This window comes from Marmota flaviventris, chromosome 15, assembly GCF_047511675.1.
Source record: "Marmota flaviventris isolate mMarFla1 chromosome 15, mMarFla1.hap1, whole genome shotgun sequence".
Classification (NCBI taxonomy): domain Eukaryota; kingdom Metazoa; phylum Chordata; class Mammalia; order Rodentia; family Sciuridae; genus Marmota; species Marmota flaviventris.
In genome coordinates this window covers 44,653,371-44,672,768 of record NC_092512.1, presented here as the reverse complement: position 1 = coordinate 44,672,768, position 19,398 = coordinate 44,653,371, and the positions used below count along the sequence as shown (strand labels likewise).

The 19,398-nt window shown below is 37.7% G+C and overlaps 1 protein-coding gene across 1 annotated transcript in view; it reads left to right on the top strand.

The window, feature by feature from the left end:
• Necab1 (N-terminal EF-hand calcium binding protein 1) overlaps positions 1-19,398 on the top strand; it is a 146,106-nt gene that overhangs the window by 96,693 nt on the left and 30,015 nt on the right. Inside the window, exon 6 of the mRNA XM_027952699.2 lies at positions 15,856-15,992. Coding sequence (XP_027808500.2) covers positions 15,856-15,992 — 137 coding nt within the window. The remainder of the gene's footprint in view (positions 1-15,855; positions 15,993-19,398) is intronic.

The window sequence follows — 19,398 nt, the reverse complement described above, 5'->3', positions numbered from 1 at the left end:
GATGAATTTGATGCTGTAGAGTGTCTACCTTATGAGTTTATAGCGTCCCCCTATATTACTAGCATCTCACAGCTTGCGGGGGTGTGGGAGAGAGCCCAATGATAACAATACTGCATGCAAACAATAATGTAGTAGACTATGTCCTTAGTTCCTATTTTGATGGTACAACATGTTGAAATAGTAGGATCAACAATTTCCACCAGTAAAAACAGTAAACAATCATGCATCATGTCTGGCTTAAAATCAAATAATTGATATTGTCTGTGATTTCTGCCATATTTATTATTGCTGTAACATTGGTGGTAGGGGCAGACATTATGTACGTCAGTTAGTATTAAGAGGTGTTAAGGATAGAGTTGAATATGAGGAAAGAACATAGGAGGGTAGAAAAGTATTTGCAATTTCAAAGGGTGAGTGGGGCAGATGTAGTGGTAACGTAGGATAGGTTGTTAATGTGAAAGGGGAAAAAATAGAAGAATATAAAGGGAGAGATAGAATGGAATTGGGGTGTCAGCAATCAAAAAAAAAAGAGAGAAAGAAGGGAGATAGAGTAGTGGCAAAGCATGGGAAAATAACACCTTCAAAAAAATAAGTCTAGAAATGGGGAAAGAAACACACACATACACACACACACACACACACACACACACACACACACACATATATATAACAAAAAGCCATTTAGAAATCCAAAAACAAAAAGCAAAACAAAAGAAAGCAATAAGGAGGAGGAGAAGAAATCTTGATGAACTATTAAGAAATTAAAGAGTTGTTTCCATTATGGTGGACAAGATAGTTAGCATATGTGTTCACTGTCTGTACCTGACTTATTCTCTTTTCATTTCTTCTTGAGGTATGATCTTAGTGTGGGAGTATGGGCTGTGGGTTGTCGAGTCCTTCTTTTTTAATGTGTTACATTAAAGTTGAAGTTAGGGTTTAAAACTTCCCAATTTCCCTTCTTGGGAGATTAGTGTGGGTGGGCCAGGCTGGGGCGGGGTTGGGGGGGAAGTGAGCAGCACCAGTGAAGCTGTGTTCTAGGCCAGCCTGGGCAAGCCTAGAGGCAAAGCTGTGGCCTGGCATGCAGGGCGGTGGTGAAGCTGCAGGCCTACTAGGCCGAGTGTTGGGCTGGGTAAGGGAATAAGGGTTTGAGAGCCTTGGGGACTGGGAGGCTGGACTTGGGGAGCTCCGGGTTGGAGGCTGGAATGCAGTGGGCTCTGGGAACCCTGTGGGTGCTGGACCAGCTGGTTCGGCAAGCTGAGGACCTGTTGTAGGGACAAATGAGGCAAGGCACTGAAGATAGCAGGAAACAGTTTTATTTGGCTGCAGCCAGGTTCAGAGGGCACAGCTTTTGCTGTAATCAATTAATCCCCTGAACCTCTAGGTCAGGTAGTTTTAGAGTTTTATACCCAGCATGTAAGGGGAGGGGCTCAGAAGTTCACAGTCTGCAAAAGTTCACATAAAAGCAGCTTTTTCTTTCACTGTTCTGGGCATGTTAACCCTTCAAGGACAACACCTGAGAAGGGGAGAGCTTCTTCTCCCCTTTCTATTCTCCACCTGCCAGCTGTTACCATGGAGCCCAGTTGGTAACTTCTCTTATCTTAAAAATGTAGATATCTCTGTGAAGCCCAGCTCAAGGTCAGAGGCCTTGTTTGCACATTTCTTCAAAGTACTATACTGGATATGTTTGTGAAAAACTAGTAAAGGGGTGTCCAGCACCTGGAGTGCTGGTATCTTCTTAGCCAGTGGCCAAGTAAAACAGGGCTACATGAAAATAGGAAGTTTATCTACATTGAACTCTTTTGCAGAGACTCTTTTGCTGACAGTCCTAAAATCAGTCTGGATGAAGATTTCTAGAGAAGCCCAGTTAAGTCTTTTCTGTGGAGAAAGGGGGTGCCACTTCAAACCAAGTGCTCTCACACCCTTCTTTCCAACCTTCTGACCCACTATAGCTTGCCCCATCAATCCCCTCAAGCCACAAGACTCACCAGGGCTGGGGAGAGCTGGGTTCTTTCCAGCTTCTCTAACCTGTGTTCTCCGAGGTGAAATGCTCCCAGTTTTTGACTTTCCACAGGTTTGCTTCGCCAAGCCAAGTCCTTGCTAGGCTCATTCAGGCCCATGCAGATCTGGTTTCTAGTTTTCATTGGTTCCACCATGTTGCAGTCCCAAGATGGCCCTGGATAGGCTCCTCCCAGACAATTAATAAACTCAGGGCAAGTTTTTTAGTATCCATTCAATGAGTCAGTTTCTGATTCGGCTAGGGCAGACTGCCCCTCCAGTCTCAGGATTTTTCACCATAAGCCTTGAGGAGAAGCAGTATTCCCACTGCTTGAGTTCTGAGTAGCTGAGCTAGGAGGAATGTTGCCTCTCTCTAATCTGCCATCTTGCTCCCCTCCGCCCCCCATGAGATCTCCTGTGGTTCGTTTATATATGCACATAGCGTGATTTTTTGTTAAATTAATTCTTCATCTCCTTCCTTTCCAGTCCTTCCTCCCTCCCTCTCAAACTGCGCCACTGATCTTCCCTATATCTTTAATGATATCCAACACTCCCTGGCTTTTCCCCTTATTTTATGAAAGAAAACATTTGACCCTTGATTTTCTGAGTCTGGCTTATTTCACTCAATATGATGCAATGCAGTTCCATCCACTTACCAACAGGTGCCATAATTCCATTCTTCTTTTTGGCTGAGTAAAACTCCATTATGTATATACCACATTTTCTTAATCCAGTCATCTGTTGATGGGAACCAATGAAAACTAGAAACCCAGATCTGTGAGTTTGCAGCTAGTTTCATAATTTGGCTTTGTGAATTGTGCTACATTGATGTATCTGTATTGCTATAATATGTTGATTTTAGTTCTTTTGGTTAAATACCAATGAGGGCATAGCTGGGTCATATGGTGGTTCCATTCCTGGTCTTTTGAGAAATCTCCATATTGTTTTTCAGAGTGGTTGTATTAATTTACAGTCCCACCAACAATGTATAAGTGTACCTTTGCCCAAATGTCCTTGCCAGCATTTATTATTTATATTCTTGATAATTACCATTCTGACTGCAGTGAGATAAAAATCTTAGTATAGTTTTGATTTGTATTTCCCTGATTGATAGAGATGTTGAATATTTGTTCATATATTTGTTGAGTATTTGTGCTTCTTCTTTTGAGAAATACCTGTCTAGTTCTTTTGCCCACTTGTTGATTGGATTTTTTGATTTTTTTTTTTTTTGGTGTTAGACTTTTTGAGTTCTTCATATATTCTGGATATTAATTTCCTATTGAAGTAGCAGCTGACAAAGATCTCCCATTCTGTAAGCTGTCTCTTCACCCTCAGGTTGCTTCCTTTGCTATGCAAAAGAATTTTAATTTGATGGCCTCCCACTTACTGATCTTGGTTTTATTTCTTGAACTTTAGGGATCTTGTTAAGGAAGTCAAGGCACCTCCATTTCTAGCACAAGTCCCTACAATATATCAGAATGTGATTTGAGGAACATGGGGAAAAAATTAAGAATCCTGGGAAATTCACCTTTAAAGATGCAGTTCTTTTAGTTTTAATAGTTTTTCAGTCTTTAAGAGTCCAGTCTTTATACTTTTTTAAAAAGCAGATATTCTTGTTAAGAAAAAGAACTAAAACCCTTGTTAAAAAATTTACAATCATGGTATTTTCTAATTGATATTATTCAATAAGTTTCTGTTGCTACAGGAAAATACCTGAATCTAGTTAACTAATAAAGATTTGGGGTTTATTTGGCTCATGGTTGTAGAGACTAGGAAGTCTAAGAACATGTTGCCAGAATCTGCTCTGTATCTGGTGAGTGCATTGTTGCTGCCTTATAATCTGATGCAGGGCCAGGCATGGTAGTGCCGCTAGAAATTCCAGATACTCAGGAGTTAGAGGTAAGGTGGATCACAAGTTTGAGACCAACCTGGGCATCTTAGTGATACTCTGTCTCAAAATAAAATAGAGAACTGGGGTGTGGCTTACCCTAGCCAAAAAAAGACAAGGGCATCACAAACACAGATGAGGTTGTTTGAAGTCACACTAGAAGTTAATTGTCAAGCCTATCACCCCACATAAAATTTCATTCTCTAGGAAGATAAAAATTATTATTCAGATACTCAAATTAATTCATTCCAGTCCAATCACCAACTATTACCACAGGCCTCTTCCAAGAAAAATGAAGATTATCACTGTAACCTTCCAGGTATAGAATTCTACATTCGTTGCCATGGCAAAGGAACAAAATCTGAGCTTCTGATTAAAATGAATACTTTTGTAAGAAATAATCAAGACCCCTATCAGGGTTTCATCACTGTCTTGTAGTCTTTTTCACTTCCATAGTACCCCAAGCCTGGAGCATGAAGTGCCTACTTGAAATTTGCTTCTTGTTGTTTATAAAATAAGAGAATTAATTTTGTTCCATCAGTTTCCTGATTTTTTTCAATAACATAAATGTGCTTTAATCGTTCTAAATATTTGAATGCTTTGATTTCAATGATGAGAAAACAGACTGATGGATAGCAAGGTTATAACTTATATTTGTTTCTTTTAGAATTTGCAGTTTACCTTTCAATCTTCATGTTTTTGAGTGCTTGATTCCATACAGAAAACAGAATGCCTTGTTCAAATATGAAAGTAGAAGGTAAATTTATAAGGAAATAACTGGCAGTCTGAAGATATTCCTTCCAGCACAGGCTTTGATAAATCTTTGCCTAAGTCATAACTTTTCTAAGGAAAAACCTTCTGAGGCTGATATGATTTAAGTCTTCCTGTTCAAGAAAAACTGGTTTATAGAAATCGTGCTGCCTTTTTGCTACTCTCAGCTTAAATAGAAATTCAGCTGCAATCTAGATGATGTCTCCCTTCCTTTTTAAATTGCTAGTTTGCAGCCCTGAAAATCTTCTCTTGCTGCGGGGCCCTTAGGGGACAGTTTTATAATCATGGCCCTCACAGCCTCTTGGGACTGGAACCTGCTGTTCCTCCGGAGATGTTTAAAGTCGACCTTGGAATGATCAAGAAGCTTTTGTTTTTGTGTTTTAAACACGTTTAGACAAGAGGCAGCAGAGAAAGGAGACCTGTATACTTATCTAGCCTGATCCTGAGCAAATGCACTTGTTAAGTATCCTGAGAAAGTATCTGTTTGTACCTCATTTTCAAAATGAGGATTTTATATGCAGTGGTTCCTTCTTGCTGATTGCCTTAGAAATTTGGATGCCCTGACTTTCTAATACTGAATTTTGTTTTCTAGTTCAATAGACCATATACAAGTGGTATACAAAATACCAAGATAATGGTTGCACCTAACACTGTTTTTATATTGATGAAAACTTCACTATTTTGTTTATAAAAACTCTTTTGACTATTTATTATTCTAAGAAAGTTATCTATTCCCAGAGCTATTTTTTCCTGAATAAAATGTTACTTGACTACATTGGTATTATATTCATAAATGGGCCACAAGGGCAAATTAAATCCTAAATGTGTCAGTGCTCATTTATTTATTAAGTTTCTATTATTTCCCATGCACTATGATATTTGAGAAGGCTTATAATATTTTAGTGCTCAATTTTTTTTCTTACAGAATTTGTTTGGATCAAAGAGAAAGATCATTTGTCTTTGAAAGCATTGATTGATATGATATTTTAAAAATGTGTTTATCCCAGAAAAATTCAGTAACATGGTTATTTCGACTCAACATTTTATAGAAATGTGGCTAAAATAGAACTATCCATCTGACACAATAATGTTTAAGAGGGAGTCCAATTACAAGGAACTGTTATCCTCGGGGTATCATTTGCTTCAACTGTCTTATATCTCTTCCAGGAGCTTAAAGATAATACTCGAAGAAAAATGTGCAATACGGTGGGAAACATATATTTATGGGGAAGAAACTTTTGTGATATTTTATTACCAAAATCAACAAACATAAATTGAGTCCAATTTATGTGTGAATATGGCTCTGTGCTCTTATAAAGAAAAATGTAACATTCAGTTTGGGTTACTCTCCAGAGGAATACAGGGGAGCAGCTGAGGAAATTGTATATGGAAGGTGATGAAAATTACTAATTTGGAAATATTTACAGATTTTCTCTTCCTACTGCCTGCCAAAGAGTCCTGTATTTTAGTGCCTATATCTGACTACAATCACAGCTTCTCAAACATATGAAGACAGTCTATTTCTACCAGACTGGTTCATGCATATATCTTAACATTTATATCGTAAAATAAGACAAAAATGAAGGAAGGCACACAAACCAAAAGTAGAACCTAATGATTATTAAACAAATATTCTTCAAACTACCACTGAGTCAAGAAACCAAAACAACCAGTCACCGCAGAAGTCCTTCTGTGTACTCTGGCCCAATCATAACCCTTTCTTCTGATCCTTGAACTAATCACTTCCTTGCACTTCATTATGGTTTTATCACATAGATGCCTATTCCTAAAAATTAGAGTTGTACCTATTTTTATATCTGTTACAACTCTTTTGATCTTCAGCTTACTACCACGATTCACTTTATTGATTTATATAATTTGTCTGGAGCAGAATCCACAAAAATGCTCACAGTTTTGACCTTGCTGATCTCTGCTGGTGGCACAATTCAGCATGGTCTTCTGAATTCTGTTCTTACCGCAAATTCCAAGCTGAATCTGGAGCTTTATTTCATAAAACTGTATGTGGAAGTGTGTTTTCTCATCAGGAATCACGTAGTATCGGTTGTCTTTGATGTTGGCAGTCTTTGATGCTCAAGGCCTGGCTTGGGGGCCAGCCAACCCTAGCTGTTGGCCAAATTCTAATCCTGTCTTTTATATGATCTATGAACACAGCACACTCTTTCATTTATGAATAATCTATGTCTCCTTTCATACTCCAATAGCAAGAGGTGTGTCCTTTGTTCACAAAGTTTAGAATGTGTGCTATCTAGGCCTCTAAGAAGGTTTGCCTGTACTTACCACCTAGGTTATCAGTCTTTACATTGTAGTCTCTCTGGTCATTTGGCTTTCTGAAGCTTTTTTTTTTTTTCTTACCCTGTACTGGGGATTAAAGCCAGGGGAGTTTTACCCCTGAGGAACATCTCCAATCTTTTTTTTTTTTTTTTCCTTTAGAAAGTTCTCACTACATTGCTAAGGGTTGCACCAAGATGCTGAGATTGGCTCAAACTTGCAATCCTCCTGCCTCAGCCTCCCCAGTCACTGGGATTACGGGTATGCACCACCACACCATCCTGAGCTCATTTTCTTGATGGATTTGTGAGAAGGGCTTATGGGAACAATGTTGCCTGAGCTGTTGAATGTTGACAATTATAGAGATGAAAGAGGACTTTGATCTTAAAAGTTGGATGTTACTGATAGGAAAATCCAAGGATCCATTTTATTTTAAATATCTTAAATGTGTGAACTACATTTTCTTCTAACATAACAGTGTTGCGTCTGGAAAGTTACAGAATCTAGTTGTTTTGTTTTGTGTTTAGTCCCCTTTGTATGTCTAAGTACACAAAGAATTTTTACATTGTCTTTTTTTTTTTTTCTTTTGGTACCAGGGATTGAACTCAGGGGCACTTGACCACTGAACCATATCCCCAGCCCTTTTGGTATTTTATTTAGAGACAGGGTCTCACTGAGTTGCTCAGTGCCTTGCCATTGCTGAGGCTGGCTTTGAACTTACAATCCTCCTGCCTCAGGCTGCTGAGTCGCTGGGATCACAGGCGTGTGCCACCACACCTAGCTTTTACATTGTCTTTTAAAGTCCAATAATTTTTATTAAAATATGTCCTAAAGTGTTTGTTCTGAATTTATATTTCTGTATAGATGGTGTGCTTTCAATGTTTAGTATCAAGTCTTTTTGTTTCAGGAGAACGTTCTTAAATAATAAATTCTAGTGTTTGTTCTTTTCCTTCGTGAGTTTCTACACTGTTCCAGGAATTCTGTTATAAGTAAGTTGGATATGCTGTGTCTACCTTCAACGTTTGTCATTACCTCTCAGATTCCCTTGTTTCTGTATTATTTTTTTTATTTAAAAAGTGTTTCCTTTTTATGAAGGCATTATCTATGTTTCTGAGTTCCTTCTTATTTCAATTTAATGAAATCATATTTTATCTTCTATTTCTAATTCTTTCCTGAATTCTATCACCTCAAATCTAACTTTGATATATGTTGCTTTTTCCATTTTTTGAAATTTTTTTCTTTAGATCTTTTAGTTCATTTATAAATACTTGGTCACCCTTTGATTTGATCTGTGGGTTGTCTTTAAATACTCTGCCATTGTCTTCAGGGATGGTATCTTGTTCCTGGCTTTCCTTTTTCTTATTACAACAGTGTATGGAATTTGACCTTAGTAATTTTCTGTCATTCATTTTATTTTATTATTCTTATTGCTATTATTGTTATTTTCCTTTGTTTTTCAAAGGTGGTTGTGTTCAGAATTGTTCTTCCAACTTCACAAAGTGGGAGTTTCCTAGTAGTGAAGAATATGACGGCTTTCCCTCTGAGGTTTCCAGGCTCTCCCCACTTTTTATCTGAGTCCTCTTTTCTTTTTTTTAATTGATTTTTTAAAAAAAATAAACGACAGTGGAATGCATTACAATTCTTATTACACATATACTGCACAGTTTTTCATATCTCTGGTTGTATATAAAGTATGTTGACACCAATTCATGTCTTCATACATGTACTTTGGATAATGATGTCTATCACATTCCACCATCCTTACTAACCCCCTGCCCCCTCCCTTTCCCTCCCACCCCTCTGCCCTATCTAGAATTCATCTATTCCTCCCATGCTCCCCCTCCCTACCCAACTATGAATCAGCCTCCTTATATCAGAGAAAACATTTGGCATTTGTTTTTTAGGGATAGGCTAACTTCGCTTAGCATTATCTCTTCAACGCCATCCATTTACCCGCAAATGCCATGATTTTATTCTCTTTTATTGCTGAATAAAATTGCATTGTGTATATATACCACATTTTTTTTTTTATTCACTGAAGGGAATCTAGGTTGGCTCCACAGTTTAGCTATTGTGAACTGTGCTGCTATAAACATTGATGTGGCTATATCCCTGTAGTATGCTGATTTTAAGTCTTTTTGGGTATAGACTGAGGAGAGGGATAGTTGGGTCAAATGGTGGTTCCATTCCCAGATTTCCATGGAATCTCCATACTGCTTTCCATATTGGCTGCACCAATTTGCAGTCCCACCAGCAGTGTATGAGTGTACCTTTTTCCCCACATCCTCGCCAACACTTATTATTGTTTGTCTTCGTAATAGCTGCCATTCTGACTGGAGTAAGATGATGTCTCAGAGTAGGTTTGATTTGCATTTCTCCAATTGCTAGAGATTATGAACATTTTTCATATATTTGTTGATTGATTGTATATCCTCTTCTGAGAAGTGTCTGTTCAGGTCCTTGGCCCATTTGTTGACTGGTTTTTTTTTTTTGGTGCTTAGCTTTTGGAGTTCTTTATATACCCTAGAGATTACAGCTCTATCTGATGTGTGAGGGATAAAAATTTGCTCCCAGGATATAGGCTCTCTGTTCACCTCACAGATTGTTTCTTTTGCTGAGAAGAGACTTTTTAGTCTTCTTTGTGACCTTGTTCTGCTCAATTTTCTTCCACTTTCTGCCAATTCGCCTCAGTGTGGGTCCCTCCTAACACAGAGTTTGGAGAAGCTGATTTCAAGAGTTCAACGGGGGTAGGTGTGACTCTAGCCCCTTTGGCCTCACTAGGATTTGTGTGTTCTCCCTTTTTTATATTCACCAACTTTCAGCTGCTGTTCTCAAATTAGCCACTGTTACTCTAGTTAATATTTGTTGGCTACTTTGAAGTTCTCTTGTTCTTAAGACTGTGCCATATCCCACTGCATCTCCTCACTTCTTCCTACTCATGCAAGGGTACCATGCAATGCCCATCTTGTGGCAGTCAGGGATTTTTGTCTCTATACACCTACAATTTGAGTTTGATGATAACGCTGCGACTGGCTTTGTTGTCTATTGGAGTTGTTATTCTTGTGCTTTTTTTTTTTTTGTAGTTGTTCTGTCTAGTTTTATGTAAAGATTTCAGGATTTTCAAAACTATCCTTCCAATATGTCCATCTTCCCCAATCCTCCTATTATTGTTTATCTGGTTTCTATACTTCTATGATTCTGAACAAAGGATTGGGCTGAGATATAATGCCAGACTCAGACAGAGTTGAGGAGAAAGGAAGAAATCTCAGCTAATACATCTGAAGATCTGTAGATTAAGGAAGAGAAAGGAGTTAAATCAGAGACAAAGAAAGAACTTTGGAAAGTACTCTGCCAGGAGACATGGAGGACAGCCTTCATTGAAGACAAAAGAAAATGCAAAAGATGTGGTTTAGATTTGTAAATTGTATCCCACATACTATCTTGGATAAGAAGCAAATCAAGAATGGGTAAACTTTTTGATTAATTTTGCAGTTGAACCCCACATTTTAAATGGGATTAACTCCTCAAAGACTGAATTCATGGGTCACAGCCTCAATACAGTAATCGATAATTATATGAGCAGTATACAGTTTTTAGAATGGAAGGTAGTAGATGTATAGTAGAAAATATATGTGAGAGAGAACTCAGGAAAATTAATTTCTGTGGAAAGCCTCTCATGTGGAACACCAACTATGCATTTATCCTAGCGGTAGTGCCAAGGTAACCTCTTCTCACAGCAAACAAACCCAGATCTTGTGAATGCTAACTAAAGATCTGTTCACTGCACTTGGTAAAATCCTTTCTCTATTATGTTAATAGGAGTAATAAACTTGTATCAACAACTGTGAGTGAGATGCCACACTGTGTACTTCACATGCCATGGTGCATTTGTCCCTCAAACAAAGCTTATGACAACTAGTCTTACAGTTTAGCAAGTAGGGATGTTGAAAGACGCATAGACTCAGAAGCTGAGAAAGAAGTTTGTAAAGAATCTAGAAAATGAAGTGCTCTACCAGGAGATAAGGAGGACAGCATTCATTTCTTAGTTCACACTGCTGTCAAGTGACAGAGGTATAGATCAGAACTTCAATGTGACCATCCTCAGACCCAAATTCTTAACTACCACACTGTTATTAGGTACCTGTGAGTGTGACCTGGGTCTTTACCTGTTGTCTATTAATCTCCAGGTGTGGGCTAATTCCAAGGAAGACCCCATACTTACACATGAATGCATTTTCCTAAATATCCACTTGTTTGAAGATGATTATCTCATAGCAGAATGGAATCATTCTTTAGAAAAAGACATCTAGGGGGCCATAGCTCCTGGTGTGAGACAGCAACAGAAGGAACCAGAAAAAAAGAAGCCTACATAAAATAAATCCTTAAAAACCTTGGGATGAGCATTTCACAATGGAGTATGTCAACATAAAGGTCTTAAATAATATAACTCATCTCTTATGTATTTTCTGATTTCAAACAATGGGATATTTAGCTAAAATTCAAATATTAGTTGTTTAGTAATACTTTATTCCAAAATTATAACCTTGTTCATGCTCTCACTAATTTGAGATTCTAATTCACTTAATCCTTGAGAATCTGTAGTCTGAAATTATTTTGATCTCTTGTTTTGCCATCTAAGATCCAAAGACATATCTGGGATTAAGCTTGGTCCATTTTTAAGATAGTTATGGACCACTTCTTTATTTTTTTTCTTTTTTTAAGTCAAATTTGATAAGGTATCCTACCAGGTTGGAAAAAAATGTAAAAAAGAAAGAAAGAAAAAAATGTGCTATTTAAAATAAGAAAACCCAAGAATATTTTAAAAGAAGTAGGACATAGGTAATGTGTGCAAGCTAGTTAAGATTTAAAAAAAAAAAAGTAACAGTTTGAGGAAGGATAGAAAAAGATAAAGAGATAACGTTATCTTTGCAGAGTGGTTCTTTCCTGTTATGGAATCTAGCACAGATGCCTCACACAAGATTGGTGAAAACTGCAGGAGTGTGAATCAGAAGGCATTTAGAAGCAGTGCCCCCTGCTAAATGTGATTGTATCTGACTTCTTAAACTAGACACTAGACTGGATGTCGCCAACTTGATTAATTTTCAAATAGGGCAAACATAAACAAGGAAGTCTGATGCTCTGATTTTCCTAATTAACTCAGATGATTCATAGTGGGTTAATAACTAAGATCTCCAATCTTCCATCAACCAGATGGGCAGAGCTTGCTTCCTGAGAAATGATCTGACAATTAAGATGCATAGGCAGTCCCCATAAGAAACCTCATTTTCAAAGTACTATGCTTTAGGAAATGCGAATATTGAAATGTTTACATTCTGGCTTTCCACAAGCAAAAAAAAAAAAAAAAAACGGAAGTATTAATGGTACTTTGTTAACCAATATATCAACTGTCAATTGTGACTGACAATTTTCAATGACTTGAATAAATGTTGTTGAGATCTGAGAAATACCCTGTTAGCTTTCATTTGGCCACATCCTTTCTCACAGTCATGAGGGAATAATCTGCAAAAAGAAAAAAATAAAGGCAGAATCTGGATATTGTGTTTCATCTGTACAATTGCTTTTTAGTGCTTTCTTAGACCAGTAAATGTCCTTTCTACCATTCTCTCAAAGGAACATGCGTCTTACACCAACGTATCAATCTTCTGGGGAGTTAGCAATGCAAAGATCTCTTTTTGTATCTTCACAACCAACACATTTGTTGAGAATAAAAAGGGCCAGGCTTTGACATTTTCCAGCTTTCTATCTATTTAGTTTTCCATCTGCTTCTTTCACCACTGCCTTCCAAAGGAACATCTGCTGCATATCTGAAAGAAGGGAAGGAGATTGGATCTGTGCCGCCTGCATCTGCAGTCCCAGAGCTTGGGATCCAGAGTAAGGGAAGGGAAGGAGACCAGCAAATGGTCCAGAAAATGAAATGAGGACAAACAGTCTGCTAAGAGCAAAGCTGTGTTTCCCTTTATTGTGGAGCCCATGTGACCAGGCAAGCTGGGCAGCAGCAATTGCAAACAGCGAGGGCCAGCTGCAGGGGCACAGCTGGTGATTGGTGAGAGGCAAGAGCAGCTCCCAGGGCTTGACATTCCCTCCGGTGCCTTCATCTCCACATGGTTTCCTGTTCCTCACATATTCTTTAAGCATTTATGAGGCAGCTGCTGCGCGCCAGACTTTGTTCTGGGCACTCTGGAGATGGAGATGAATACGACATAATCTTTTACCCTTAAAGCACTGAACTAAAATGAGGGAGAAAGACAAGTAAACAACAGGTTACAATAGAAAATGGCAAATCATATGCCCTAGGTAGGGAAGCAGTATTACAGGAATGCACAGGAGGGGAAGGAACTGTGTCTCACAGTGTTCAGAGGAGTAAAGGCGATGTAGACACGGTGCCATGAGCTAAGCCTCGAAGGACAAGTGGGAATATTAGAAAACAAGGCTTTTTTCTCCTTATCACCATGGGGCAGCACATAGCAGCTAACCTTTATAAGTGATTCAAAAAACTTAATCCTCCAGAGCCTTATCCCCACCTAACACCCATCTCAATGTCAAGACATCAATATTTCTGTCAAATACATCTACCAATGGGGATGCGGTACTTCTTAATGTTATCTGGAGAGTCACAAGTGGGGAGCGTAAACTCTCATCAATGTGAGAAGAAAGTGTCATGATAATTTTCTGTTTTGCTCCATAGCACAATGATGGCGTAGCCAGTTATCTGATTGTAACTTTTCTTAAATCTCTGGCTTTATTTGCATCAAAATCTTTATTTTTAAAAGCACAGTAAGAATGTGATAAATTCTTAGGGCAGAAGTTTATCTGCAAAACAATCAGGTATGGAATGAGGTTCTACTCAAGGCACCATGAGGAATACAGACATTGAAGACATGACCTTTGGGTCTAAGAAGCAACAATCTAGTTGCAGTGACAGAAGTTTTTAAATTGGCTAACTTTCTATAGCTGTGACATGCCAATGACAGATATTGAACATTTAAAAAAGAATAAGGCAAACGCTATGCTTCATTGTTCAGTAGATGTATGCTTCTTTCACTTTTCAGAGCTGCCTATCAACCAGTATAAAACTTTTTACCATTTGCTCAGGATTAGTCATAGTGTATGCTGAGATGCAAATATGTTTGGCATAATATCTGACTATGCAATTATGTTTTGTTTTTATTTTAATAAATTTTCTTTTAAAGATATGCATTTGCAAAAGGGAAATAACTGGAGAGTCAAACACAGGCTCTTTTCTAGCAACATATCTTCTATCTCTAAATAAAACTTTCCTTGATTTCAGAAAATACATTGAAAAGTAATTTTTTGAAATTTTTATCACCAATAAATAGTAAGCTATGTAATAGTAAGCTATGAATTTTAGTATTTTGTATATTTTAACTTGGTTTAGTTCACCAAAAATCCTTATAATTAAGGGCATGCAATATTTTGTTTTATGGTTTATTTTCTTAAATGGAATTTAAAGACACTTCAATTTCTAATTTCCAAATAAGGCTATTAAAAGGGCAGATAAGAAAAATCTCGATGTTGTTTACCTGAAAAGAAAGGGCTTAAAGAGAGACTGATGATTTAAACTTTGTTCTATTTCATTTTAAGAAAGAAATGAGATTTCTGTATGACATTAGATTTCTTTGCTAAAAGAACATTTTCCAAAATTGATACAATAGGCCATGTTCTTATGCTTTATAACTTAGAGTCAATAGGAAAACAGGATATTTTTTGAGTTGGATTGTATGCTGGAGGTACTTAGCCTATTTATAAGTGAGAAAGCTGAGACCTCGAGAGGTTAAATAACTAAATGTTGTTTGTTTTTATTGTTTTTTTTTTTTTTTTTTTTAGATTTATAACCATGCCCTGTGTTTCCCTGGTGTAACAAGACTCAGAGCATTATCTTGTCATGTCAGTCCTTTCAGTTTTGTACTTGGAGCCACAATAAATCAATAAATAGAAAGAAAGAAAGAAAAATTTTTTGTTTAGGGACAGAACCAAATAAATCTTTTTCCTTGGCTGAACTTGAATATATACCATTCTACTGAAGAATAGAAAATCAGATTTCACTGGCTGGTCCCATGAACTGAAACAGCAGTTGTGTTGCCATTTCATTCTTGCTAACCAGGTTTTCCTCCTTGGTTCTCCCTGAGACTTGAGAAAGTGGTAGACTTACATATTGATACAATTCACAGCTCCCACTTACCTGTGAATTAATGCTCACTCAGCAAATACTGCTACTAAGACCGCAGTGATCTGCATGTAGACCCAGGGCTGCAGGAGTGAATGATGCTTTCCTGGCTGAGACAGTTGCAAATGAGCTTCAGGTGAAAATACTGAGAGGGACATGAGTAGATTTAGTAAACCATTTGAATATTCTAAGACTAACATACTGAATTTTAAAATAACCAGCATCATTTCCTCTGGATTCATCATAATACAGATTAAGCATAATAAATACATCAAGAGGGAATTAAACCAATTGCTGAAACGTGACTTTTTTTGTTGGTAGTAGAGAAAAAACAATACTGTGGCATGATCATCATTTAACTAAAACATGGAAGGAACCCTTGCAGCCATGCTCCAATCTTTTCTTCTCATAGATTATTGTTTCCCTTTTCTACCAATGTCTATTTCATAATTATTCTGGTTTGGTTTGGTTTGTTTCTTTTACCTAAACTAGGGACAGGTGCAATGAGAAGTGATCTAATCCAGCCTTTTCTGCAGCTCTTTCATGCAATTTCTGATAAGTGGATAGGCCATCACATTTTTCCCTCCTCTCCACCCTCCTTTTCCAGGATCAGTCCCAGGTTGAAGGGTACACAGAGGAAAAGCTATTCCTGGTTATTCCCCACCCCACCCCCATACTTCTGATTGCTTTTGTTTTGTTGCCCTAGGACTATCAAGAAGCTTCCAATTTGGAACAATTTGTGACTCGATTTCTGTTGAAGGAGACATTGAATCAGCTTCAGTCTCTCCAGAATTCCCTGGAATGTGCCATGGAAACTACCGAGGAGCAAACACGTCAAGAAAGGCAACTAAATGTTTTAATACGATGTCTCTTTAGTGACTCTGTGTTTATGGAAAATCAGCTGACGGTCATTGTACTCATACTAGTGAAAACTAAACTGAGAATTCATAGATTTAAAAGGAATGACAAGGACCTCCATTGGGTGCTTGCTTTATTATTTGCCTTTAAAAAAAAATCATTCACTTTTTCTTTTCCTGTCCATCATCTGTTCAAAAATTTTCCATTAAAAATTCATAGATGGAGAAGACATTAAAAGACATGTGGATGATGTTAAGATACATTTAACATGATGTCACTCCTTAAGGAGTCTAAACTATATTACAACAATAGGGCATGAACACCAAAAGTAAGCTATATAGTACCAAATGATAAATATCATAGAAAAAGGGAGGGAAATTGCCAGTGGGTTTTGGACAAGTAAAAGATTAAATACAGACAGAGGATAAAAGTCCATTTTGTGGAGTTTCTCTACAACATTTAGACTTGTCTTGCAAAAATGAGTAGAAATCATGAGAAAGGACATTACCGATTAAGTGAACCAGGATACACTGGAGAGACTTGAGAATTTAATAACCCTAATTATTTTAGAATATGGAGAAAAATGAACAATAGGAAAGATTTCAAAATTCAGTGCCACCAACAGGTCTTACTGAGAATAAAAATGATATAATATCTGTAAAAATAAAGGCTAAAGAGAAATCTGTGTAATAAATGTGTAAAGCAGACATGAAAATAATTCTAACCAACAGTTGGTGCTTTCTTGAGTTATTGTTCATACCTTGCAAGCTAGAGAAGGGCATGGCAAAACTCTTGCTCTTGCAACATATTTTAGCTGCTATGTCCCTTTAAACCTATGGATGTGCCTTACCTACATTTTGCATCCTAAATTGGGCAGAACAACACAGTAAGTTTTTTGAACAGGCTGATCATAGACTGCTTTGTAAGACCAATTTTTGTAAACAAATTAATGGATACATAATTATTAGGACATCTCCAAAACTAGTGAAATTTTCAACCATGTGTTTAGTGTCAAAATGAGTGAGCACCACCAAATTCTAACAAAAAAGCCTATAATTCCTGAATTTAATGAGCTCGTGCAGCTGATGAACACAGGGATGAACCCTTCCATGGATCTGTGCATCATTCTTCACAGTACAAATTCTCTCTTTTTGCTGTGTTGGGTGAGTTCATATCAAATCGCAAAATGTAACAATTAGTTTTAGAAAAGCAACAATCCAACTCCCCAGCTTTGAGCAGAAGGTAACTGAATGTCTTGAAGCACAATGGAATTGATTTCATGTTCCTAATGAGAATGTGACGCCTCTTTTGTTGTTTCTTTTGTTTAGATTTTCTGGAAATAAAATGGATTCTCCTTTTTTTAGAATCAATCATTTGCCACCTGAGAAGAGGTTGAAAAAGCCTCCGCCCTCCTCTTCACCTGCACTTCTGGTTTCCTTCTCTAATTTCTCCTGCAAACTTGTTCTGTGCATTTATCACCACACAATGAATGTTTAATGAGCAACTCTTCTTTGTGTTAGGCCACAGGCTAGCCTTGAACTCTTGTGATTGCTGCCAACAGCTGCATATCAGCTGTGCTTACTGGAGAGGAGGATAATAATACAAAGTTTAAGGAAAGTGGAAGAAACCAGAGGATTAATGAACCTTTCAACCTTTCAAAGCCAACTTGAACAAAGGGGAACTATTGCAGGTCTAATGTCAGTGTGGAAAGTGCTATTGTCTGCTATTTGACTAAGATTTCCAGAGATGCTCAAATCCCACCCCACACTTGTGATATTCCTTCTTGGAGGTTTCTAAATAAATGCATAAACAAGCAAATTTTTAAAAAGGTACCATTCTGAGTTTGTGACCACAACATCCAATGTGAAATCTTTCATGAATCAGAAGCACATGAATTAACCCCGGTCTAAAGGGGCTGTGCTCCTTTCCCAAGGCTACAACTTCCTATTGGCTAGCTACCCAGAACCAAGGTGAGGAGAGCACCTTGGCCCACACCAGTGAAATAGAGAGAAAAGCTGTCCTTTTACCAGGATGTCCATCAAGATGCCAGTGGAAATCATTATGGGGATAAAAGATGAGCTGAGCCATTAGGATGAATTTGAATGGCACAATGATGATCCAAAGCCGTCAGTAGCCTCAATCATCCCATCTTACCCACCTCTCATCTGGCTGACTCCTTGTAGCTTGTTTGGTCACTGGAAAATACTTTATCTGGAAGCCTTTAGTGCTCTCAAAATAGAAAATTTCATGTCTCCCACTTCTCTAGCAAGTTCTCCCAAGGTATCCTCTATTCAAATCTACTCATCCCCTTACTTATTCCTCTCCCCCATTAGACTTTGAGTTTCCAGATGGCAGGAATTTTACATTGTCCCCCTCCACTTGGTACAACTTCATTTAAATATATGGCACTGAATGAATGCAAGAGAATTCCAGGTAAAGGGAGCCCTTCAGAGGAGCAGTTGTGACAGCAAAGTGACCAATCTAACTGGCTTTGGGGATTTGAAAAGATCTAAAAATAGCCAGATGCATTCAGACTTAATTCTACCAGAGATTGTCATTAATAGTTGTTAACAACAGAGCAATATAATGAAACCAAGGTTTAAGGAAAATTAATCTAACAATAATATGTATGTAGGAGACATTTGAGAAAGAGAAGAGAACACATGTGGAGAAGAGAGGTTAAATCAATATACCCCAAAACTCATCAGTCTATGATGTAAAGAAAAATTCCATGATGTTCTGCATAGAGAAGGGCTATAACCCGCAGGCTTCATTAAAATCCCTAGGGTTATAATAATATGTTTCCCTTTCAGCATCAACATTACTTTGAGATTTAATATCTGTGAAACCTAGAGATACAAAGACTTACTGAGATATAGCAGATTTGAAGAAGTCATCTATTCTATCTCACAGCCCCAGTGCAGAATCACCCAGTATCATTCATCCTGTGGTAATGAGTTAGACATGCCGTGTTGGGCAAAATGTCTGTGTCTGTTCATGTGAAAATGGCAATTTCAGAGAGAAGGGATGTGTACAGCTGGAATGCCACAGAGGTGAGATTTTCAGATGGCATCCTATAACAATCTTTGTATCTGTCCTGGCAAATTGACTAAGCAGGAGCCACTTTAATTCCATGTCTTTTGGAAGAACCTAATAGCCAACGACAAGAATAATCATTACGTGATACTGAAGTTTCCCTCTAGAGGACCCCTGTCTTCTTACATAAACCTCTCTTTCTCATAAACTACATTCCTGGGAACTCAATTTAATTACATGTGGATTTCCTTTGTGTAATGGAATCTGCAAGTCTGATCTTTTTTTTTTTCCAGAATTCTTCTCCATCCAGGGATATGAATGATTCTTTTTGGGCTTGGAAGTTATATTCCTCTTC